We start from the raw sequence: 25,520 nt of genomic DNA on the forward strand, positions 1-25,520 counted from the left end.
TAAATAAATTACATTATGCAACAGATCACTCTTAATATTTTAAACACAGCTAGAAATTATTGAACATAAATTTCATTAGTCTTACACTAATACATTTTTTTTCTAAAATTATACAAATATAAATAATTAGCTATATCATATATGTAATTAATTTATGATATTGCAAAACTAACTTAATAAGCTTTCACATAGAATTAATGGTGGTGTTAAAAGAATGTGTTTTGCAAATTGCTGTTTGGGATTTGAGACCTCAGTCTTAAAGTAACACATTTTATCATATGCACAATAGGTGACATAGCCGCATACATAAAAAATGTATATTTTAATGAAACTAAATTATTTACCGTTTCTCGGCATTGTTATATCAATAACACTTTATTTCACATGTACCATAATAATCTAACTGTTTTTTTATACAACACACATGTATATGATATACAATATAGTGACTGAACGTGTGTAAGGATTTTGTAACATTATGATAATAAAATTTATTCTGAACAAAGGAATAATTTGTATACTCAGGTTGAGTATACAAATTATTCCAAACATATCCACTTTTCTAGTTGTTTATTCCACTGTACTCAGCCAGGGTAATAATTTGTGGCTTTCGTAAATATATATCGATATTGTGATAGTGTCATAAAAAAAACAAGCGTACATGCGTATGTTTACAAATTATAAGATCAACATTAATCACTTTAAGATATGCATACTTTGCTGCCTTACAATCGCAAAAGAATAAACGGTCATATTGTATGATGAGTCGAAATATAGGCGAAGTGATTATTTTTCTAGTTCATATAGTATTTATATTAGGTACTTAACATTACCAATAAAAATAAATAATTATGTAGTAAATGCATTTGAGATTGAGTATTTTTAATATTATTAAAGATCTGTTCTTACATTAAGCTATTGTGACCTTATTTATGAAGAAAAGCCTAAGAAATGCACTGGAGAATCCATGTAGTATACAATTAATATTTCAAGGATAGGTACAAAAAAGTATAAGATATAAAGAGTGTAGAAAATATATTGTACATGAGATATACTCATTAATTTATAATAAATCCCTTAGCGCAATTGAAACTTACAAATAAAAACGATTATCGAAAAAAATTTTTTGAAGTAGTTTATCTTCAATGTCATCATTATAAATGTTCATTTACTTTAGTTTGAAACAATACAATGTTTCGGACTAAACTATATTCTTATTATAAGCAATAGATGATAAAATTATTTACGTACATTAGTTTTTGAGATACTATATTAGATTCAATTTTTTTAGTCTTAACACCCATTGAATTAAAATATTTTTCTATGTAGTTTCGGTTTTGGTCACAATTGTAGCCAATTTAAACGACAATACTAAAATCAAATTCGTATTCGACAATATTATTATATGGCAGTAAACAATTGATTAGTAGTTTAAGTAACCATAATACGAGAGTTATATTTATGACTTTTTATGTAAAATGAAATCCCACGTATCTTTCCATCTAAGATTAATGAGGTCACTTTCTGTCAAATCAACGTTTCCATAATTAAGAACACTGAATTTGTTAAATGTAAGTACCACATACGCGAGCCACACAACTACACACACAATAAATACATGTGTTAATGGCTTCGTTCTCTCACGTAATTGTAAAATGTAATAAATATGATCGATCACATAAGATAATAAGAGAATTTTAAATATATAAGCAGGTAAATAATGATGAAGAAATAGTGTTCTATCCATAAAGTAGTAAGGGAGGTAATGGAGCAAATAGCCTAGAAAGAAAACGAATCCGGCGTCGTAGAACCGTTGCGTGGCTCGAATAGGTAAATCTGCGCATGCACGTCTCCGGCGCACCGCGTATAGTGCCAACATAATACTGTACAGTACTACTGATATAGTTCCAGCGTACCAAGTTACTAAATTCCCTATTAAATGTATCTGAGCCTGTAAATAAACAAGAAATATCTTTAAATATAGGAATAATATAATACAGTTAACGAACAGAGAAAGGAATTCGATATAGATTGCATTTATGATTAATAGTTATTTTATAAGAACTCTTGTACATATAGGGAATACATTTTCTAGCAGATAACGTTTCCACAAGACAAGTGCGTGCGATAAAAGTGAGATCACGCATTCGTATGCGATTGTTATATATATTGTTTGTATTTACTCTGGCACGCGCGATTGCATGTGATTTCCGTAAATATGCTCTACTTATACTTTACTTTAATATTCTTTATATTTTATTTTCTAAAGATTTACATATTAGTAACAACTCTATAATTTGGTCTTTGCTCTATAATCAGATATCCGCAATTTTACAGGGATATTTATTGATTGCGAAAGAAGTTTTTTTTATGTGATAATGAAATGGTGCACCCGCCTGCGCTAACGGTTTGATAATATGAGCATGAGGTCAGGTCAGTTAGCCCATCGTGATAAATTAACATGTAATTTATCACGATGGTTTCCAGGGGGAACCGCGTGGTGGTCAACCTGACAGTACATTGATAGCAATGGGGTCAAGAGTCCATATTGCTAACAATCCAAAACTAACAAACTAACATTCCCCCCTGCGAAAGAACTTAGGACTGCGTAAGTGGGTGTCGTGTGCGCCGTCTTTTTATAAAAAGACGTAAAAGCTAATGCACGAGAAAGAGCGTACGTGTAAAAGGAGTTTTTGGATATTAAATTACAATAAATGACAAGTTTACTCACATTCGAATTGGGTGACAACCAATATGCAATTGAGCGTACAAGCAGAGGCCATTCTGCTGGTTCACTAGCAAACATGTGGCCGTGTGGCGCATCAGGAGCGTGAGCGATCATCTTGTACTGCAGTTCGGCAAACTTCTCCCAAAATGTGAGTTGTGTTACTGCTGTTGGTATCATTTCTGCCGAAACGAGTTCCCGTTCCCTTTCTCGTCTGTCTTCAGCTGGAAATTATGTTGAAAATATTTGATAAAAAACATAAAGTCTATTAAGTATGATATTATTATTTTTAGTCTTTTTATAGTGATGATTAAATGTACTGTAATTCAATCAGATTTATACTCGTCTTAATATAGTAAAAAAAAAACTAAATCCAATAAAGTAAAAATATACAATTGAGCAGATATAAATAACATTAGTTATTTCCATCCGTAGGTATAATCATTCTAAATTTTGAGTAGTAAAAGAGGGTAATATATTTTATTTCATTAACTTTAAGAAGGAAATTTACAGCCCGTTGTTAAATTTCTACACCATGAAGATCTCACATGTGACCAGTAGGTGTTATTTCTCTTTTACCTTTGGTGTATCGATGTTCCTCGACATTCCATATAGTATCTTGATGTGTAATGACTTTATCAGCTACCACTTCGTGCTGATGGAATCCCCAGGAGGGCAATTGACGTCCACTAAAGCGAAGCGCAGACCCCGAGTCAACGTGTATCAGTCGTACCATAGATCGTATGCTGTCCCATGTGGCATCTTCACTGTCTCTATTTACAATGTCTACTCGCCAAAGATTCTGTGCTGGCATCGACACATTATAATCGATGTAGCAAGATACTTCCTATAAATAAAAATGTGTGTGATATAATAAAGTCGATTAAAACATATATAGGTTTATTATTTAAAACAACCGTATATTTCTAATTTTCAACTTGCCACCAAGTGAGCTAATTAGCATTTCATGATTAAAAAAATCCGTATGTCACTGTCGATTAATGGTGATTAATTTCCTACCGCTCCAAAAATTCTAAGATGGAAAAGACAGTTGTATTATCAAGTCTATTGAAAGTGTGCTGTGGTTTCATGGGTGAGTTGAGGAGTAGGATCCTCAGAAACATATAATAATTTTTTTTTTCATAAAAATAGTAAAGTTAATGCACAATATTGTCTACTGCTCACTAGATGATGTTGGTAAATTATTCCTATATGTATAATTTAGATTACCTGTGATTGTGGCGAGGCAGGCGCTGCGACATCATGTGAATTGAGCGCCCTGCTTGTAATACCGTGTAGTAGTTGAACGATATCTCCATGGCGGATGGCATCTGGGGGCCGGGCCACGGCTAACGAGGGCTGCTCGGGCCGTTTCACTATCCACCAGTTATTGACATCCTTGAAGCTATAACAGGTGACTTGCTGCTGATGGGATGAACCGCGCTGGTCAGTGTATCGAACCGGATATACGTGTGCATGGGAATGCAGCCAACATGTCCGCCCATGTGCGTGCCTGCGTCAGAAAATGGATAATTTATAGAATAGAAAATCATTTATTCAAATAAACTTACATTGAAGCACTTTTGAATAGTCATTACATTTTTTTAACCTACCGCTCATTTGGAAAGCTGTCTCATCACAAGAAGAACGAGCAAGAAACTTGCGTGTTGCTCTTTTAAATAATTTTATTATTACTTTACATTTTTAAGTATAAGTGTGTGAATACAAACCACCAATTAGCACTAATTCAATTAAATACTCAGATAGAAAAAATATTGAATATATAACCAACTGGTTAAACAATTACTAAGAGGAAATCAGTCATAGTGATTAGAGCAGACCAGTCCCTACAAGCAGCACCCGTTCACGAGTATGACGGATGAGCCAGCCATCACTGCGCTCGACCATATATGAGTGAGCCCAATGACCCGGCCCACCATGCCGCCACAAGTCCGGACATTTTAGTGAGCATGACTACTCAAAACACCAGACCATTTCAAAGCTACTTACAATTGCCATCTGTTATAGTATTCACATTTTACATAAGAATGCATGCGGCAATCAATACAAAAACAGCTACGCTTTCATATTTCTAAAATAATTAAATCAAGAAAGCAATGAGAGAAATAACTTATGTCTGTCCCAATGAAATGTACGATTATATATAATTAATAAAAGTTTTTAAAGTTGTCAAAAATATGTATCACTTGAAGTGGTAATTGTCTACAGTCTGGTTGCGTATTCTTAATACGATTCGGCATTCCCAATTGTTTTTCTAATGTTCCCAGCACCTAGTCGTGACTGAGTCGGTGCATTACGTGTTCTTATTTTATACACGTCAACTGGTGATACGAATAAAATCATGCATAACACAGAAAAGACGGTGGCAGCAACCCGATCTGGGATTAATTTATTTTTACAGTGAACCCATCTAATTTTCCCGCTACCGACACGGGGCAAAGTTCTTAAATATTAGGTATCGAGAGCCTCATCTTACCGCCATCATTATAATAGTTCGAAAAACTAGGATAAATCAGCTATAATTAATTACACTAAATTAATATACATTTTTACCTCAAAGTAATTTGTGACCCGTGGGCAACATGCAGGGGTTGGCCTCGCGTAATGCTTGCGAGCCCACCTTGCAACGATGCCTGAAATGCACTCGTCATCACACTATCATGTGGCCCAGCCTTTGGTAACATAATTAGGTGAGCATAGAATACACACACATACACCAAAAGAGGTAAGATAAATAGAACAATTATTCTCCACAGTGCTGCTAAGGTCAGATGTAGAGTTGACTCTTTGCTGCCAATTCGTTGCCATATTTGTCTTCCAACAAGGAATATCGCCAAATAATATGTATAAAGTCCAGAGTATTTTACCCTAAAACGAAGACAATTAAATTATTGTTTTTAAAGATTATAGTTACTTAATGTGTTAATCACACTTAAATGTACTGCTTTGAATTAAAGTCATAAGATGTATAAGATGATTGTATTATAATAATGCACAGATGATCTTATAAATATAATATATGTTACTCACTGGAGCCTAAGGGCGGAACAGATTTCAATACAATTTGGGACACAAATAGACCACAGTCTACAGACATTCAAATTAATGGAGTATACTTACGGGTAAAGGGCATGCAAGTTCGTTTCAATGTTTAACACTCAGATTTTTTTTGTGTTTTTAATGAATTTTAATAGGTATATTTAATATTTATAAGGTATATAAATATGAATAATATCTAGCATACATTTATCCTACTATGTGATTAAAAGTCATAAAGATGGTAAAGCTAATGCACAGTATGTTACGAAGTGGTTACATACGAAAAACAACAGCCAAGTGATACAGCACCAACACAAAGCCAGATCACACAAGACGCACCCATTTTAGATGTGCTTTTAATGGTACACAATATTCCACATAATCCAAATAGTATTTGAATGCTCTCTAGTAACATGAATCTTGACTGAGCTAGGAAGCAATTTTCTGAAATAAAACACATTTATTTACAAATTATATAAAAAAAAAATATTTAAAATATATAGATTGAAAAAATTATTTCATTAATAGAAATCCCTAATGTATAAAACATTAGGGTTCTTATTATTTATAATAGATCAGTTGATATATACTTTAAATTATTTCTATTGATTATTTTGTTAATAAATTAATGTAACTAGCTATATCTTTAATTTATGTTATGTACATCATGTATATAATAAAGATTTGATAATGTCTAAAAAAATATTTTACATCTCCCCATCCCATATAATACAAAACCCAATAATAGGAATTGGAACAAAAAAGAAAAAAAAATACAATAAGGACACAAACAAATAAGTACACCATATTTATTACTAACCAAATAAAACTAATAATCCAGCTAATATTGCAGTCCACTGATGGAAAGACATCTCTAACATCACTTGGTATGTAACTGCTACTAAAAGACTGCCAGCAACAGCAGGCACTAACCGAAGAGCTTTTATTGGTACATTAGGTGTATATGGTGATCCAATTCTATCAAATGTAAAATTGCCATCATAGCCAGCAATATGACCAGCTAAATATAGGAGTTGTTTGCCAAGTGGTGGATGTGCATCAAAGAAAAACACCCCTTTTGTGTACAATGATACATATCTACCATAATGCAGCTCATCAAATCTGAAATGTAACCAGTAAATTCAACCAGCTGTTTCAAGAATCCTAATATATTTCTTGTCCATTTTCAATAGTAATTACTTATTATCTGTCTCCCTTCTTTAATCTACTGTAGTACTATAATACTATAAAAACATCTGCATTATTTCATCTTCAAATTAATAGCAATAAGAAACTACATGATAAAGGTACAACACTTTTTTTCATAAGTAATATTAAATTCTAGTTTTGATTAACACAATATTGTAATATTAATTTTAGTAGTATTGTATTTGACCTATTACTTTATACATACAAAATTAAAAATAGGGTTAAAACATTCTTACACAATATATCTTGGTTCTTCCAAGTTGTACAGTCTGGTACCAAGAGCTAATACTAACAGCCCTATAAAGACTAAGTCAATTTCCAAATGTAGGTTTAGACTAACTCTCTCTGCATATTTATCAGATGGCATTAATTTCTCTGTAGGTTCCAACTGATTCTCTTGTGGGGCCCCATCATACTAGAAACAAAATTAATACAAAATTTTAGCATTTTATCCTTGAGTCTTCACTGACAAAGAATTGCTACATCTGTATTTTCTGTGAAATTTCAGAAACAATTGTAACGAATATTATAGATGTAAAATATGAATAAAGTATGATGAGACTGTATATTAAATATAAGATTAGTCATATTTATTTACTATTGCTTTTTAGTTTACAGTATGTTAAGTATTTTGATTACAAACATTGTGAGCAAAGATAGACTTATAGCAATTTATAAATTAATTTATAGTCACAGTAGTGCAAACGGAAGTAATGAGAAAAACTAAATATATAGTACCAATCTATAGCCATATAGACTGGGTGGAAGTAGTTTATTACTTATTATTATAATATTTGTGTACTAAAAGTACTTAGGGCATAAAATTATAATCTTATAACTTAAAAGTGATAAACAACCGCACCATAGTGAAACAGTGTGTTCATTATATCAAAATTACATAACGAAAACTATTATTATTAAGGTTTCAAATACTAATTTTATCATTTAATAAAATATATGAGACGGGTGTTAATTCAAGTAAACATATAATTCGTTAGCATTAGCACTTTTCTTCACCAGTACCACTAGACTTTGTTAAATTTTGATTTTGAAAGAGATTCACTTACACTTTTCATTTTGTCTTCTAAAGGTTTGTTTGGGTCCGGGCACCAATCGTTCTCTTTTGAGAATTTACTGACCTCATTTTGGTTCTTTAGATCCTTACATTTAGCCGAATTTCTTTGTATGATCATATTTATATTTGTGAATAAATTTTCTAAATATAATTATTTTTCAATAATCGTAGTTATTATTTACATAGAATTATAAGTATTTAGTAATGTTGGACCAAATAAATAATATAACATTGTAACCAAATAACCAACCAAAGCAGTGTATACGTGAAAATTAGTAGAGTATAAATTACTTAACTTACTCTGTGATTGTGAGTGTGAAATTGACATCAGTGTTGTGTTCTATGATATGGTATGAGTGAAACCATAGAATCAAAGAATATACTACTCAAGCATAGAATCACGCGACTTCGTTCACATGGAGTTTGACTTTGTTTTTCTCAAATAATAGTAGCCTAAGTTATTCCTTATTAAATGTGCTACCTACCAAAATAAGCCCCGTAAAATCGGTCTAGCGATATAAGAGATTAGCCGCAACCAACAGATAGACAGACAGACAGACAAAAATTGTAAAAAATGTTATTTTGGTGTATGTACCGTATTTATATTCATATGCATGTAGTAAAAAACGGTTATTTCAATATTACTAGCTATATCCGCGGTTTCACCCGCGTTAAAGTTCAATCTATTTAATGTACACTTTACAGTTAATGTAAAGTAATTTTGTAGAAAGGTTTGGTTTTTCTACGGTAAAATGTGAGTTTTTTTTTTGTTTAGCGTCAGTTGTACATTTTATAAAAAATGTTATTAAAATCGTATAATTCTGTGAAATGTACTGCGTTATTTTTAAGTATCCTTTTAGAAGCCCCCTTTTACGGATATCAAGCTAATAATTAATAAAAAATAGAAGATTTCCAAATATTATTATTTATTTAAAGAAACCAACAAACATACTATTAAGTATCAATACATTATATTAACATTTAAGACAGTTTATTAAAATAACATTAATGTTAGGTGCCTAGAACATTTTTCCTTTGCGTTATGATTAGTTAGTTCAATTGACAGTAGTATAACATCATTCAGAATCGACTATACTTATTCTTTGACCCGCCTATTGTAAATATTTACAATTGTTTTTTATGTAAAAGCACTTCAGTAACACTTATTATAGTTTGTGTTCGACTATGTATTATATTATACTTTTCACTTTGAACACATGTATAACTTTATGATGTATCTAAACAGTAACAATATAATTTAATAACATTGTCATCTACGCAGTAACTTTGATTACCGTATAAATTCAAACGACTGACGCTGCCGGCAGTCGACCACTCTCTATTACTAAGACGAAGAGTACCTTCAAAAACACCGTTGCCTGGCTTGGTGCGTACTACTGTCATAAACTCTCGCCATCCTATCTCATTCCTTATTGTGTCACCAGCGATCTTTTCTGTTGCCTCTATTATTTCTACAAGTTTGAGTGGAGCACATTTTATGTGTTCCGATAAAATTTTATTCAGATATTTCAATAGATGCTTAGATGCTGCAACTGCTTTAGCACTGTTATTTGGGATTTTCTTATCTCGTTGACAAGTGCACCAATGGTCTTTAATGCCGGCTATTTTACATGTCCTATTACTTGGTATAGGTAAAAATAAGCTAATACCTCTATTGTATCCGTAGGACATTTCTTCTCGAGATTTAATTTTATCATTTTCTATATTTTCTAAGTCAATCAAATCCGACAATGTCGCATGTATATCGAAAGGCGTAGTAAGCCGTTTACTATTTAATTTGATATTATTGTATGCTTCAGTATATATTTTACGGAATGATGGCGGAACTAACATGAATACAAAGGGCAATCTTTCTTCTAAATATCCTTGCTTTGTTGATCTAATATCACCCCATCGTATGCCATGGTCACTAACTAAAAATAAAATAGTATCTTTTAAATAATTAGAATTGTCTAGTCTTTTAAAAAAATGTACATAATCGGCATCCATTATCATTGGGTAATTCAGATAATCATGACTCATTGTAATTTCCCAAAAGAAGCCAAACAATTTCGAAGATTTAAGTGTACTTGTTAAATTTTCAATGTAATCTAAAAGTACATTATAAAAATATTTGTTGTTTAAACATAAGTACGAATTGAAATCATGATTATTTCCACCTTCTTTTTCAGCTTCATTAAAAAATGTATGTAGGTAATAGTCCGTGGGGGTATCGACAAATCCTACTCTTAAGTAATTAAATGTTCCTAGACTTGAACTGTCTTCTCCAAGAGCTGTGTAATAACCAGCTTGCTTAAACCATTCCCAAATAAATGGACAATTATCAAATGTTGCTTTTTTATGCGGGAGACAAGTTTTTCTTAGTTCATCGGGTGTCATTCCTAATAACATTGGAATTAAATTGGGAAATGTGTTGTCACCAACTTTATTATATCCAGCTAAATCTATTGCTCCCATAGTTTTTAAATAGTTCACTGTTTTTGGCATTGTTCTGTAAAAGTTTAATCTTGATACTGCATCGATTCCCATTATTAAAACGTTATAAGCTGTTTTGTTTTTTAAAATTTCCGTTTTATCATTGTGTACTATAAAGTCTTTCTTAATAGCGAAAACAAAATAATCATCAAAAATAAATTGGTCTTCATAAACGCAACTGATTCTTACAAATTCGTCTTTTACTTCTACTAGTTCAAAAAAATAAATACACTTTTGATATTCAACTCTGTCATCAACCCACGATGAATGGATATCTGTTACAAATTTTGGACGATAGAATGCTTTATAACAACATAGGAGCTTGTCGTCGTCGAGGCTTATATTATATTTAGATATCTTGTTTTTATTTATCCATATATGTGTTTTATTATGTTCTACAAGGGAAATATTGTGTTCTTTGCATTTTTTTATTGTTTTAGGATATTCTACGAACTGATTGATAGAATCATCAAACGGAGTCATTCCAGGTATTGTACAACCTTTAGTTTTAATTGTAAATTGTTTTTGATAGCCCACTTTCTCTTCATCTTTCATGTATAATTGAAAATCTTCATTTTTATAATATACAGTATCGTTATTGTTTACTAGAGCCATGAAGAAAAAACTCCCACTACATATAATTGAGAGGAATAATAAATACTTGTAACGTGCTGTTAAAGTATTACTGTTTAGAAATATCCTATTCCCATCTCGAACCATACTGAAAATTATGAATTAAATATTAAGTATTATTTGCTGAATGAAAATGCAACTTTAAATGATTATGATATTAACAAAGAAAATAAAATCAAGTTGTAGGTTACTGTGACAACTGCTAATAATATTATTTTATTCCATTGTGTTACGAAATAAAGGGTTTTAATTGGTATTAATAATTATGTCCCTACATATGAAATTGTTAATACTAATAATAATATTTGTCCTAGATGCTCATTCCACATGCAATGTCAGCCAAGCTAAACGACGAGAGTAACGACTTTAAACTTAAGAAAACTAACACTAATAAGCTGGACAAAATAAAATATAATTTATTCATTTAAGTTACAAGAGTAGTGATTATTAAAATCGGGTATGTGTCTATATATGAGATATTTTCTTAAAACGTATTGAAAATGTATTCATTTATCGTACTATTTTTTATTATTAAGCAAACGTAAATCAGATTTACTTACTTTTTTCTGATTTCCCTTATACGTTACAAATTTTATATACAGTCTACAAACAGTTCCGATAATAGGATAATATGAACTGACATAAATATTTTAACACATTACGTCTTATACTTCTTACATTACTTGTCCTTACCAACAATTAGGTATGTTTTCAAGTGGCGTATGTGTATTTAATTCTTTTGTGTATTGTAATATGAAAATTTACGGATCAACACAGAGTGAGGTCGGACAATCTTTCACAGTTACGTACGCTGTTTCTATTATATATCTAGAGGAATGCATAGTCTTAATATATAGATACCAAGTTATTTTATTATAATATTCGTTAGTGTTTACAAACTTCTTTATAGTAGGTACTACCAAGATAGTTTGAAACAATAACTGCACTTTAAATATAGTATCTAAGCGATATAAATATAAGACTTCAATCGTTATATAAAATCCAATAAATTTTAACATAAATCTGTCGAAAATATGTATTATCTAATTGCTATGATATAAGAATGGCTTCTTACTTATATATAGATGATATCACCACATGTAAACCTTATGATCACATTAATAGAAAGTATACTTAATCGAATTTAAAAACAAACATGTTTAGAATATTGTCGGTAATAAAATTTAATATGGATGGTACAATTTTGTTCGTCTGTCACTTCACACGATATTCAAGATAGTTCTTAAGATTTCTTGTTAAAACCACAAGGTCCTAAAGGTACTATAAACCAAAACACTACACTTGTGTATATAAGGTTTATTGGTCGGTTTCAAATACAGGTACAAAAAATGGTATAAAGTAAAATACATATGGACTTTGTACAAAACGAAACGTTAGCGAGTTTCAATTTTGTTACAGCGCCATCTATTGGCGCTGCATGCAAACAATACTATTTTACGGATTATAATACTTTAACAATTCTATTTATTTCATAGTTCGAATAGTATTAATAAAATATTGATTCTAGCAAGAATCATTTTATTTACAATAATTTAAATATGACTGCAGATTTAAACTGCTGAAAAAGCTATCAGAATTGAAAATTGTTCACCAGAACATACAAAGTTTTCTCGGCTGTGAATTAATTATTCAATTGTTTTTAGAAAAAATAATATAGATATTCTATGTTTAACTGAACATTGGCTCAAAGTGAGCAATATGATGTTAAGCTTAAACAATTATAATATTGTCAGCTGCTTTAATAGAAAAATAGTAAATAGAGGAGGTTCTATGATATTGGTGAAAAATAATATAAAAGTAAAAGAACGTAGTGATATTGGCAATCTTTTCGTTGAGTGTTGTATTCCAATTTCCTGTGTGGAACTAGAAAATTATATAGTTATGTGTGTATATAGACCTCCAAATAGTGATTATAATTTATTTGAAGAGGTAATGGAGGATATTTTAAAAAAAGTATTTAATATTAACAAAAAAATTATAGTGTGTGGTGATTTCAATGTTGACATTTTATCACATAACACCACAAAAACTAAATTAATGAGTTTATAGAGTAGTAAACATTACTCAAGTCAAAAGATTGAATCTTTTGACTTGAGTAATGTCTTTCACGAACCCACTCGTATCACAGCTACTTGTTTGGATAACATATTTAGCAATAGTGAGTATTTAGATAAAATAATAAACAACCTTCCTTCTGATCACTGTGGTCAAATAGTAATTTTTCCAAATCACGTAAACAAAATTGGGAAAATTAATCTATTAACAAGAGTCTGGACTATTTATAAAATAAATAAATTTAAAATATCAGTTCGTAGTAAATTATATTTTTATCCTCAATCCGATGAACCTAACAAATTTTATATAGATTTCTTCAATATTGTTTCTTACGAATATAATAAGGCATTTAACAAAAAAAACTATCAGTATTAGTAACAAAACAAAATTTTCAGAATGGGCTACAAAGGGAATTCTTAAAAGTAGAAATTTATTATTTGATTTATATGATCAAACAAATACCGTTTCGATAGTACATTCGTAAATTATGTAGAAAGATACTCAAAAACTTTTAAAAAGGTATGTAATGTAGCAAAGTCTAATTATCTAAATAAATAAATTAAAGAATCCAAGGATAAGATAAGGACAGTGTGGAATATTATTAATAAAGAAACTGGCAATGTTAAAAGTCCATATAATGATTTTACGTTAAATTATAATGATAAACTAGTAACGTCCACAAAAGAAATAGTCAATATTTTTGAAAAATTTTTCGCTAATATTCTAACTGATATTACGTCTTCTTTAGATTCTTCTTCAAGTAAGGCTAAATTATTCCTTATTGACAATGTTGCTTCGTGTTCGGTAACATTTAAATTTACATTTATTGACATTGCTACAATTACGAAAACTTTTAAATAATTAAATTTAAAAAATACTGAAGACCATTGGGGCATGTCTGTTAAAGTTATTAACACCGCAATAGATGTTATTGCTCCATATTTAGTAACTATCTTCAATAAATGTATTTTTGACGGTGTTTTTCCCAATTTAATAAAACATAGCAAAATAACTTCACTTTATAAGTCAGGGGATAAAACTGAAGTAGGTAATTATAGGCCCATTTCTATTTTATCAGTACTAAGTAAAGTGTTTGAAAAAATTATGCTCAATCAAATGCTTCAACACTTTAAAACAATTAGACTGCTTCACAGTCAGCAATTTGGTTTCACAGCCGGTAGATCAACTACTGACGCTGGTGTAGCTTGTATGAAACACATTTATGACTGTTGGGAGAGGTCTCAGGATGCTATCGGTGTATTCTGTGATCTCTCAAAAGCATTTGATTGCGTTGATTATGAAACACTCTTACTCAAACTAGAACATTACGGTATTCTATATGAAGCACTAAGCATGATGAAATCCTATCTAAATAATAGAATGCAAGTTGTTGAAATAAATGGTGTAAAGTCTGAGGGAACTAGTATTAAAATGGGTGTACCTCAGGGCTCTATTCTAGGTCCTTTCTTATTTTTAGTTTACATAAACGATCTTCCTTATATGGTAGAAAAGATAGCTGACATAGTTCTGTTTGCTGATGATACTTCATTAGTATTCAAAGTCAATCGACATATTGATGATATGGACGAAGTAAATGATGTTCTCGTTTATGTTTTGAAATGGTTTACTGCTAATAAAAGGCTACTAAATGCAAATAATACTAAATGTATCAAATTTACTCTCCCCAATGTAAGGCCAGTAGATTAAAAAATCGTATTGGACAATAAACCTATAAATTTTGTTGACGATACTGTATTTCTAGGTATCACATTAGATTCCAAGTTGCAATAGGGTGCTCATATTACTAAATTGGCGAGTCGACTTAGTTCTGCCGCTTATGCGGTAAGAAGAATTAGACAATTAACAGACGTGGCAATGGCTAAACTTGTCTATTTTAGTTATTTCCATAGCATTATGTCGTATGGTATTTTGTTATGGGGCAAAGCAGCTGATATAAATACAATATTTACTTTACAAAAGAGGGCCATTCGCTCCATTTATGGTATGGGTTCCAGGAAGTCATTGCGAGAGTCTTTTAAGGAATCAAATTTCCTCACCGTTGCTTCTCAATACAGTTATGAAAATATCATCTATGCCAGGAAGAATATAGACAGTTTCAAAAGAGTTAGTGATTGCACCAATAAAAGCTTACGTAACAATAACAAACTGATTTTACCTAAATGTCGTTTGGCTAAAGTTAGTAATTCGTTTTATGGCAATTGCGTAAGGTTTTACAATAAAATACCAGAGTCTGTTATAAATCTGCAAGAAAAAACATTTAAATGTCACATAAAACAGTTCCTTTGCAAAAAAGCTTACTATAAAATTGAAGAATTCGATAATAATGTTTTTATAGAAAAACTTTAAATTCATAGCACTGACAATATTATGTAATTACACTAATAATGAGTGCGTAGCGATTTCTATGTTGATTATCGCATGCCTCTTACTTGTTATACTGTAATTATTTGTATAAAAAAACAACTATTAAAAAAAGCAACACACAAGTTTCTTGCTCATTCTTCTTGTGATGAATCTGCATTCCGAATGAGTGGTAGAATCAAAATATGACTATTCAAAAGTGCTTGTAATGAGTTTATTTCAATAAAGATTATTTCTATTTCTATTTCTATTGTTTATATAGTTTATACTATTCCAGGTAGAAATGATCCGTTGGTTCATCCGGTACAATAAAATACAGGTTTTCACCCGTTATGTCCATTTTTATTCACCCATTATCCATTGATACATAGGAGAGTGAAAATTTAAATGTTTTGAAAGATGTGTAATTATTAGTATAATATACATATTACGTAATATGTTACAAAGTAAAAGATCACAAATAGTGTCTAGTAGTTTTAAAGCTATACTCAGTGCCTTGGGTCCTATTACAGAAAAGCACAGTACCTAGTATAGACCTCGGACCAGAGCCTTTTTTCATAAATTATTTCCTCCCGGCCTAAAACTTCTAAGATTTATTATTTTTTTAAGAAAGTTGTATTATGAAGGTTAGTGAAAGTCGGTTGCGATTTCTGGGGCAGATCCGTCAGATCCAACTAGGAGTTGCATCTTCACAAATATGTATGTAATAAAAATATAGGCCGTAACAATTTTGATCCATGTTTGAATTAAACGGGAGATCGATCTGAGAGGTTGTTCCTAGCTTGCGAGCCAATAGTACTGCGGACTATATTAATGTACCATTTATACATTATCATTTCGGCACTGTTAATAGAAATTGAACAATGATATGATTTATTATGTAAAAAATAAACAAATCTAGGAGCAGGTATTATAAATTTTGTATTGGTGACGTTATTTACATATCATGTAAGTTAGCGCAGCTGTAAATTGAACCCATTGAGCGATATGCAAAGTAAATAGGTGCGTGGTTATAACTTAGACTTGACTGTTATAACTTTCAATTTTAATAGGTATTTATAAACTCAGAGGTATGTATTCAAATGTTTTGTAGGTTATACTTAAATTTATACTTTTTATTGTCAGTAAACTATATATTAGTATCCACTGAATACTATAGAATTACAACAATATTCTTTAAAATATTTTAATTTAGAACTTTGTCATTTATAAACTGAATATAAAGATTTATTTTTCTATTTCAAAGGATATATTTTCAGACTAGTATCTACTGTACAAATATCATCAAAACTAATTTTTGTTTGTCACTGTAGTAGACATAAATAACAAATAAGTGAACACTATAGTCACCTAATGATAGAAGTTATTGATATAACAATATAGTATCCGATAATTTCAACAACTGCCAATAAGAATTAATAGAGTATTATATAAAAAAGCTATTGGGCAAAAATGTCTATCGGTGACGAAAGTAAGGTACCACATAAAAAATATTGACATTCCAGCAAAATATGACTTTTACCCTATCACTTGCTTGGGAGCATACAGTGGCAGTCCGTCACAACACTGGCAACTGAGAAACTCTGAACGTTTTGGCGGGAAGTGAGAAAATGAGCGGGCGCTTAATTATTTTTTTTAAATTAATTTGTAATTTTAATTTACATATAACTGAATGTAAATATATACCTACTTACCAAACCATTATAATATACACACAGATACTTACCAAATTATTCACTGAGGTTGGACTCGATGTACCTACACATCGAGTGAACTATATAGTAGCCTACTTTAAGTAGGTACGACCTTCTGAAACCAGCACAAGCCAACAATTCAGAAATGGTAATTTTTTAAATTAAATATGTAGTATTTTAAGACATTTCTACCCGTGTTAGATACCTAACCTTAGTAACCCACACCAATCATAATTATGTGTCCATTACGACAGGAAGAATAAGGGATATCATCAGTATTCATCAGGAATCAGAAATTAATTTTGTGATGTTCACGATTCGTACATATTTGTTCACGACACAATACCCTTACAAAGAAACCAAAAATAATATTTTTATTGATTGTTGTTCTTATTATTTAATGAATAGCCTAAATGTATCATTTGTAAGATTAAATGTTTGTGTTATTTCTTCTACAATGTGTTCGACTGAAAGAATCCACGTCCATGAATAAATAAAAAAAAAACTAAATAATTCTGACTGATCGTGCTGACTGCTGACAGTCAAAACCTTGTTTTTTTGTGAAGTTTTGTTTTGTGTCAAAAATGTACAACCAATGCAAAACCTACCTAGACATCAACAGTGATAAAGTCTAAAATCAACTACGTAAAACTTCTACTTACATTCTATACGTATTATCTTATTGTCTATTTACTTGTTAAACTTTGTTTAATTCGTAACTATATAACATATAATAATTTAATTTTTTTAAATCTTATCTTTGTTAGGCGTAAGTACTGATAAGATAATAGTAAAAGGGAGGAAAGATAGTGGGTAAAAATAATTAATATATAAACAGAATTTAATACGATGTAACTCAACTTCAAAAAACAAAACTAAAGCTATAGTCATATTTTTAATTAGACGAAGTCAACTGACGTTTACTGTGTTGTCAGTATTTGATGAAATAAAAATAGTGTTGTGACAAAGTGAATCATTGAAAAAACTCCTGAATTAATGGAATTGCCTCGATTGTCTAGTGAATAGTTAGTGTGCCGAACTGCCGATATCGGGTACGGGGTTTGAATTTTAGCCGTGCTTTATACATACCAACGAGTTTACGACGATTATGTTCCTATTGTATCTACCTATACTGAATACCGAGTATTTTAAACGTAAAGAAAAAATTGCGTGGAAACTTTTAAGACTGTCCTAATTACAATTCATAATGTAATTGAAACTATAGATGTACAAAATATAACAATATATAACATAATATAGTTAGGTAATAAAAATAAAAAACTGCGCTTATTACAAAATTTGTTTTTATTCATCATCAGATAAAAAAATCATTGTCGCTTTCAGTTATAAATTATAATATAAATCTGTCTAAAAATTGATAATAATTTATCTTTGAAACAGTGTTTCGCTCCACGTTTCTCCGGAGACTTAAATTGTTCACTTTGTATTATTTTAATACATTGTAGACTGAGGTCACACCAATTCCCAAAATGTCAGCTGTTTTCGAAATACATTTGTTTTTTTGGGAGCCTCAATAGGTAATAGTGAAGCAGCTTCCTCAAATACGTATTTGTAGACGTTTTGCATCATAAGTTTTTCGGTAACGTCTTTCTTGGAGACAAGCTTTGGCTTGACGTGCTTGGTTGAGGATCCATATTGTTTGTATGAAACAATATAGTAAATATACAATATACCCAACAATTACCACAAACACAACATGAGGAAAAACTTAATAAAACAGCGTGAGCGCAAAAAAAAAACATTGGTGCTCTCAGACCAGAGGTTAGAAGCCGAATTACGAACAAAATGGCGACAGACGCTCGCGACGTTGATTTGTGTTGGCACTAGTAGCCGCGCGCTTTGTAATAAGCCGTCAAAAAACTGATTGTAGTTACTAGTAACTTATATCAGAGCACTTTTATACAATTTTCTTTTGTAGTTTGTAATGATTAACTATTCACACTCATTGTTCATTCATCTAACTGAGAACTGAACGCATCACTATTACTTTAAATATGGCAACATTATTTTACAATGTGACATTAGCTACTGTCAGCTAGCTTCGTCTAATTAAAAATACGACTATATACGGACAACCAAAAAGATTTCAAAGAAAACAGAATGGAGTCCGGAAAATTAAGTGATAGTATTGAATTCATATCATGTCCTGTTTGTAATAAGGAGTTCAGAAAGGCGATCATTGAAGAACATGTTAATAAATGTTTATTTTTAAATACTCCAGAACGTAATGTTAATTGTAAAAGAAACAGTCTACATCTTAAAGAAATATCTTCACACGAAAAGAAAATTAAATTGGATACAATTTCGAGTCATAACTCGCCAAAAACAAATAAGGTAGGTACTTTGTCATTTTTTAAGGCAATAAAAATAGTACAATTTTTCTTTAAGTGTCACATTTTATTATATAGAAGAATCCATAGATATTTCATTACTTAACACCATTTAATCTGAAAGCAAGTAGAGCTTGTCCTACAGGAAAGAGGCTTAATACTTTTTTATTCTGTGCCCTAGACCAGTGATCTTCATTTGCGAGCCCCGTTTTTTTTTAAATTTGGTGCGACCCCTGTGTTGATAGTAGAGGTTTCTTTAAATAATCAACATATTTAAAATGAAACTATTTCTGAAATTTCCATTTATTAGAGGTTTTTACACAACACAGTATTTTATGTACTTGTATGCATAATTAAAATGGTTTTAATTATGCATATAAGTACAAATATTTATTAAATAAAAAAAATACTTTTAAACATTTAGTTATTTACAAGAATTAGGAAGTTAGTTTACCTATGTGAAGGTATTTACGCACACCACTGCTCTAGACCTTATATAAGATAAAACAGTTGATAATTCACTAGGGCTTGATTTGCAGAATTAAAAGGAACACTATTTGATAGTTACAACAATTTTTCATTTAAGAGTTGAAATTGATTATGCATTTGATAGTTGCAAATAAAATATTAATTCTTTGATGAGTCCTGTTGTAACAATAATAGAAATGGTTAGAATTTAATTTTAAATGGTTAAAAATAAAAACCAAGAAATAATTAATGATTTTTAATAATTTCAATAAAGTATGCTAAAAATGTTCAGAACTTCAGTCACTGTTATTTGTTGGTAACAGTAAAATTAGTTTTTCCAATGTTTATAATTTTGATGTTCAGGTATCTCAATCATCAAAAGAAAATCCCAAACAGGAGATTACCAAGGAGAAAGGTGCTCCTTTAGCCGAATGTATGAGACCAATGAAATTGGATGATATTGTCGGCCAAGCTGAGGCTTTTGGACATGGTTCTATGTTGCATGCAATGCTTGAACAAAAAAAAATTCCTAACATGATATTATGGGGCCCTCCTGGTTGTGGAAAGGTATAGTCAACTGATGATGGTATTGTTTTTTATTTAGGGGTTTGTCATTGTTAGGTACTGTAGACCTATAGCACCATGCAGTGCTAGTTTTCAAAATTTGTTAGCTAGACCCGTCAGGGACAAGAATTGAAAGATGTGTAGTGGGGTTTCCTCTACAGCAAGTGATTGTGGTAGAGAGTATTCTACACATGCCTTTATAATATATTTAGATGGGCTGTACTTGCTAGTATACTAACCAGACTACACATAGATGTATAGTCTGGTACTAACTACATTACATATTTGTTAAATGTTACAAATATTTATATGTATTTATTATTATTTCTTGTTTAATTTACTACTGACATGATTGTTTATATAATATGTATTGGTCCCCTATACCATCTTCACCTTCACCTTCATCACTTTAATGAGACTAGCTTTACATCTTACCCTGTATTTTGTAAGTTTAAAAGTTAATGTTTTTGATTCTGACGATGGAGAGACTGACTTCTTTCTCTTAAAATATTCATATTATTACCATAGTATTTACCACATTTTATGAAAATTCTTAATGTAGCATTAATGAATGCAGGATTTCAACTAACCATAACTACTTCTCCATTACTTGCTAGATACTTAATGCTGAGAAAGAAATTTTAAAATGTCCTGAATATAACTTTCAATGTAATTTAGTCTTGGGCCTGTTAAATCTTGTTCAGGAAAAATATTTTGTAGTACTTTAATAACCAGTTGAATTGAAATTAACTGAATTATAATTGTCATCTGCTAATCAATGTACAGGGTTGTTGTTATATATTTATATAGTACTAGTTGTTACACATGGCTTCATCCGCATGAAAGATAAATAGTTTTTCTGAAATAAAAGTAGCAAAGTTACTCCTTATGAAATTAGCTATATGTGAAAATGATGTGTGTCCCATCAAAATCTGTCTAGTCGTTCTGGAGAAAAGCAAGAACAAACAAACATAGATAAAAAATTAAAATTAATTAAACGATGATGAATGATGTACTTACTATATATAAATTTATTGAAAAGCTGTTAATTAGGATTACAAACAGACACTTAAATACCATTTAAATGTAAATATATTGTCCCTATTATTTTATACAGAAAATAGTGGCATATCCTGTATAAGGTGCTTTTTTATTTTAGACATCAATTGCCAATGTAGTAGCTAATATTTGCAAGGAACAGAATCATATGAGATTTGTAAAACTGTCAGCTACTATGTCAGGAATAAATGATGTTAAAGAGATAGTAAAAGTGGCTAAAAATGAGATCCAATTTAAAAGACAAACAGTACTATTCATGGATGAAATTCACAGGTGGGTCAATGAATTTTCCATATGTACTATTTTAGTTCGTCATGATTTTATTATATCTAAAGATAATAAACAATCATATATTTATTTGAACATCTACCTATGTTATCATGTATATTATAATAACCCAATAAAATTCACACAGCATCCTCTAGACCCAAGTTAAGCAGAACTTGTGTTATGGGTAGTAATAGAAATATTTAAATTCTTTTATTGTAAATACATACATAATATAGGTATATAGAAAACACACAGACCAATACAAAAAATCATACCCTTGAATTCAAATGTTTCCATCGTGCTAGAAATCGAACACGCAACCATCGGAAGTAAGGCGGTGTGCTAAACCGCTAGACCACCGAGGCTGTCATAACTTATATATTTTATTTCAGATTTAACAAACTTCAACAGGACACGTTTTTGCCTCATGTTGAAAGTGGCACAATAACACTGATTGGAGCGACAACAGAGAACCCCTCTTTTAGTTTAAACAATGCTCTGCTCAGTAGGTGCAGAGTAGTTGTAATGCAAAAACTGTCTGTCGATGACGTGATGCTAATATTACGACGGGCTCTTATAAGGAATGAAGTATTGATAACAGGTCCACAGGAAAGTAAAAAACCGAAGAATGATTTTATACCGAGGTGAGATTACAGCCCCATTTCAGCCATTAATCAGCGTACAGCGACTTACATAATAAGATCTTGTAAAACACAATTGAATCACGAGTCTAATAGTTTTTAACAGTTCAAAAATTAGTATAAATTTACAGGTTTATAGTACAAGAAGAGTCATTGCGGTGGTTATCGGAAATTTGCGATGGCGATGCACGAATTGCTTTGGGTGCTCTAGAGCTTACGCTTGCAGCGAGAGACTCTGGCAAGGAAATACATATTGGTGGTCCAACGGTGTTAGCTCTCGAAGACATTAAAAATGGAATAAAGGTATAACAGGGTACTTTTTATATTTACGCTCACTAATATTGTAAATTTCCAATTATTGTGTTAATAACAGGAAGGAACTGATACGTTTAACAGAGATCACACATGTTGTACGACCGTCAAGGCGAGGAACATTATAATATGATATCAGCGATACACAAGTCGATACGGGCCAGTGATGACAACGCAGCCCTGTATTGGACCACTAGAGCTCTCCATGGCGGTGAAGATCCCATGTATATAGCACGCCGTCTCATTCGCGCTGCCTGTGAAGATATTGGTACATCTTTTTTTTATTTTTATTTAAAGGCATTCGTACCGTTACTCTAGTTACGTGTCGGCATGATGTATTTTCAAAACCAATTGAACGATAATATTTCTGAACGACTATTTATTTCAATGTCTATGACTAAGTCTTCAAGCTTCTGAACTGGAGCGGGCTGGGCATCAACATTAACGGCGAGTACATCAATCACCTTCGATTTGCCGACGATATCGTGGTCATGGTTGAGACCCTGGAAGACCTTAGCAAAATGCTCGAAGACCTCAGTAGAGTCTCACAAGGAGTTGGTCTTAAGATGTACATGATCAAGACGAAAATTATGTCAAACGTCCATGTCGTACCTGCTCCCGTAATAATCGGAGATTCTACACTCGAAATTGTCGATCAGTACGTATACTTAGGGCAAACTATCCAGCTAGGTAGATCCAATTTCGAGAAAGAGGTCAATCGTCGAATCCAACTTGGATGGGCAGCGTTCGGGAAGCTCCGATATATCTTTTCGTCCAAATTTCCGCAGTGTCTCAAGACGAAGGTTTACGACCAATGTTTGTTGTCAGTGATGACTTACGGCACAGAGACGTGGTCGCTAACTATGGGCCCCATGAACAAGCTCAGAGTCACTCAGAGGGCAATGGAGAGGGCTATGCTCGGAGTTACTCTGCGTGATCCAATCAGAAATGAGGAGATCCGCAGAAGAACCAGAGTGACCGACATAGCCCGAAGAATTGCGACTCTGAAGTGGCAATGGGCGGGGTACATAGGTCGTAGGACTGATGGCCGTTGGGGCAGTAAAGTCGAGTGGCGACCACGGACCGGAAGACACAGCGCAGGACCGATCGCCGTGGAGATCTTTGGGGGAGGCGTCTTATTGGCACGTATCAAGGTTAATAATAGGAGTAACTTAGGCTACTTTTATTTTAGAAAAATAAAGTTAAATTCCACGGGGACGAAGTCGCGAGTACAGTTACAGTTAGTATAAAATAAATATATGAACATGCAATTTCTCTATAACAGGGTTAGCTGATCATACCGCTCTGGCAGACGCCGTGGCATGTTTACAAGGTTGTCAACATATAGGCAAGCCAGAATGCGACGTGTTGCTAGTACAATGCGCCGTCCGTTTAGCTAGAGCACCCAAGAGTACAGAAGTATACGCTGCCATGAAACGTTGTCAACGTAATTTAGTTGAAGCGAAAGGCCCTCTACCTCCAGTACCTCTACACTTACGTAATGCAACAACAAAACTTATGAAAGAAATAGGTATATTTAATTTTTTAAATGTGATATTTTATTGAAAACATCTCCGACCTTGATTGGTAGGTTTTCCGACACAATCTTAAGTAAAAGTTGAAGTTAATTTGTATCTAGTAGAAATTTTATTGTCAACTTATTGGTTTAACATAGCAGGGCATCGAATAACACTAAAAAAAGAAATTTTATCTTACTTTGATTATGAAATAATTCCCACAACGGCATTTTATACAGACATGTCTATATAAAATGCCGGCTTATGTAACTTACTCAATTTTGTATTTTGCATCACTTTTTTTAAATGACTAAAATGTGGCTGTAGTCGCTTTAGAGCACTGCAGACATCAGAATTTGACGTCCTTTTATGCGTTGCTATTCTGTAGGATGTCTCTGTACTTGCCCAGTAATTTTACTGCCATTTCTCTACGAAATGCAGGTTGCTTACAAAGCAGTTTGGTGGTTGAAATAGGTGAAACAGAGGTAGCGACTCAGATTTTGTACGACGTCTGGGACGTGTATTTGTCTAAGATCTGAATATAATGTATACTGTACTACTAGTTTGTTGTATAAAATTTTATTTTTCAGGATATGGTAAGGGATATAATCTATTGCATAAAAATGAATCTGGTCTGGAGTACATGCCTGAAGGTATGGAACATGTCAACTTTTTTCAGGATGATGCACCTGATTAATTAATGTAATTATAATATTATTACTTGATGATTAAAACAACTTGAAATCCTAGTGTCAATGTTTTTTATTAATTCGCGATAATCTCATTTCACAATTGTATGACATAGTAAAAATTTACTATTTACAGAATACACACATGTGTAATAATACAAATATATCTTAAACATTGTACCTTTGTAACATTGACGGCTTTGCTTATGCCAAAATTTCGGATCCTATTTATATAAAAATAAAATAACATTATTTCTTACTTTACAACATTTACTACTACTGCACATTGTGCACATACA

The 25,520-nt window shown here is 31.6% G+C and overlaps 3 protein-coding genes across 4 annotated transcripts; 1 reads left to right on the plus strand and 2 right to left on the minus strand.

The window, feature by feature from the left end:
* Window positions 1–340: 340 nt before the first annotated feature.
* Window positions 341–8,329, minus strand: LOC131853527 (protein O-mannosyltransferase 1). Its single transcript, XM_059204440.1, has 9 exons — window positions 8,062–8,329; window positions 7,231–7,409; window positions 6,606–6,907; window positions 6,067–6,229; window positions 5,300–5,614; window positions 3,956–4,238; window positions 3,305–3,572; window positions 2,732–2,949; window positions 341–1,951 (listed from the first exon to the last, which is right to left on the minus strand). The coding sequence occupies exons 1-9, from the start codon at window positions 8,185–8,187 to the stop codon at window positions 1,460–1,462; spliced, it is 2,346 nt and encodes a 781-aa protein (XP_059060423.1). The 5' UTR covers window positions 8,188–8,329; the 3' UTR covers window positions 341–1,459.
* Window positions 8,330–9,182: 853 nt separating this feature from the next.
* On the minus strand, window positions 9,183–11,285 carry LOC131853648 (uncharacterized). The gene has a single exon (XM_059204622.1). It carries the CDS (start codon window positions 11,283–11,285, stop codon window positions 9,297–9,299), a length of 1,989 nt encoding a protein of 662 aa, XP_059060605.1. The 3' UTR covers window positions 9,183–9,296.
* Window positions 11,286–19,441: 8,156 nt separating this feature from the next.
* LOC131853503 (ATPase WRNIP1-like) lies at window positions 19,442–25,282 on the plus strand. 2 transcript variants are annotated; one of them, XM_059204406.1, is made up of 8 exons: window positions 19,442–19,705; window positions 20,533–20,736; window positions 21,893–22,065; window positions 22,455–22,706; window positions 22,835–23,006; window positions 23,100–23,283; window positions 24,301–24,546; window positions 25,123–25,282. In XM_059204406.1, the coding sequence occupies exons 1-8, from the start codon at window positions 19,472–19,474 to the stop codon at window positions 25,227–25,229; spliced, it is 1,572 nt and encodes a 523-aa protein (XP_059060389.1). In that variant the 5' UTR covers window positions 19,442–19,471; the 3' UTR covers window positions 25,230–25,282. The 2 variants fall into 2 exon arrangements, with proteins under 2 accessions (XP_059060389.1, XP_059060390.1); XM_059204407.1 differs by lacking the exon at window positions 20,533–20,736.
* Window positions 25,283–25,520: the final 238 nt, after the last annotated feature.

The sequence above is a fragment of the Achroia grisella genome, unplaced genomic scaffold (assembly GCF_030625045.1).
Source record: "Achroia grisella isolate CSIRO2021 unplaced genomic scaffold, CSIRO_AGI_Agris_v1 utg903, whole genome shotgun sequence".
NCBI classification, from domain to species: Eukaryota; Metazoa; Arthropoda; class Insecta; order Lepidoptera; family Pyralidae; genus Achroia; species Achroia grisella.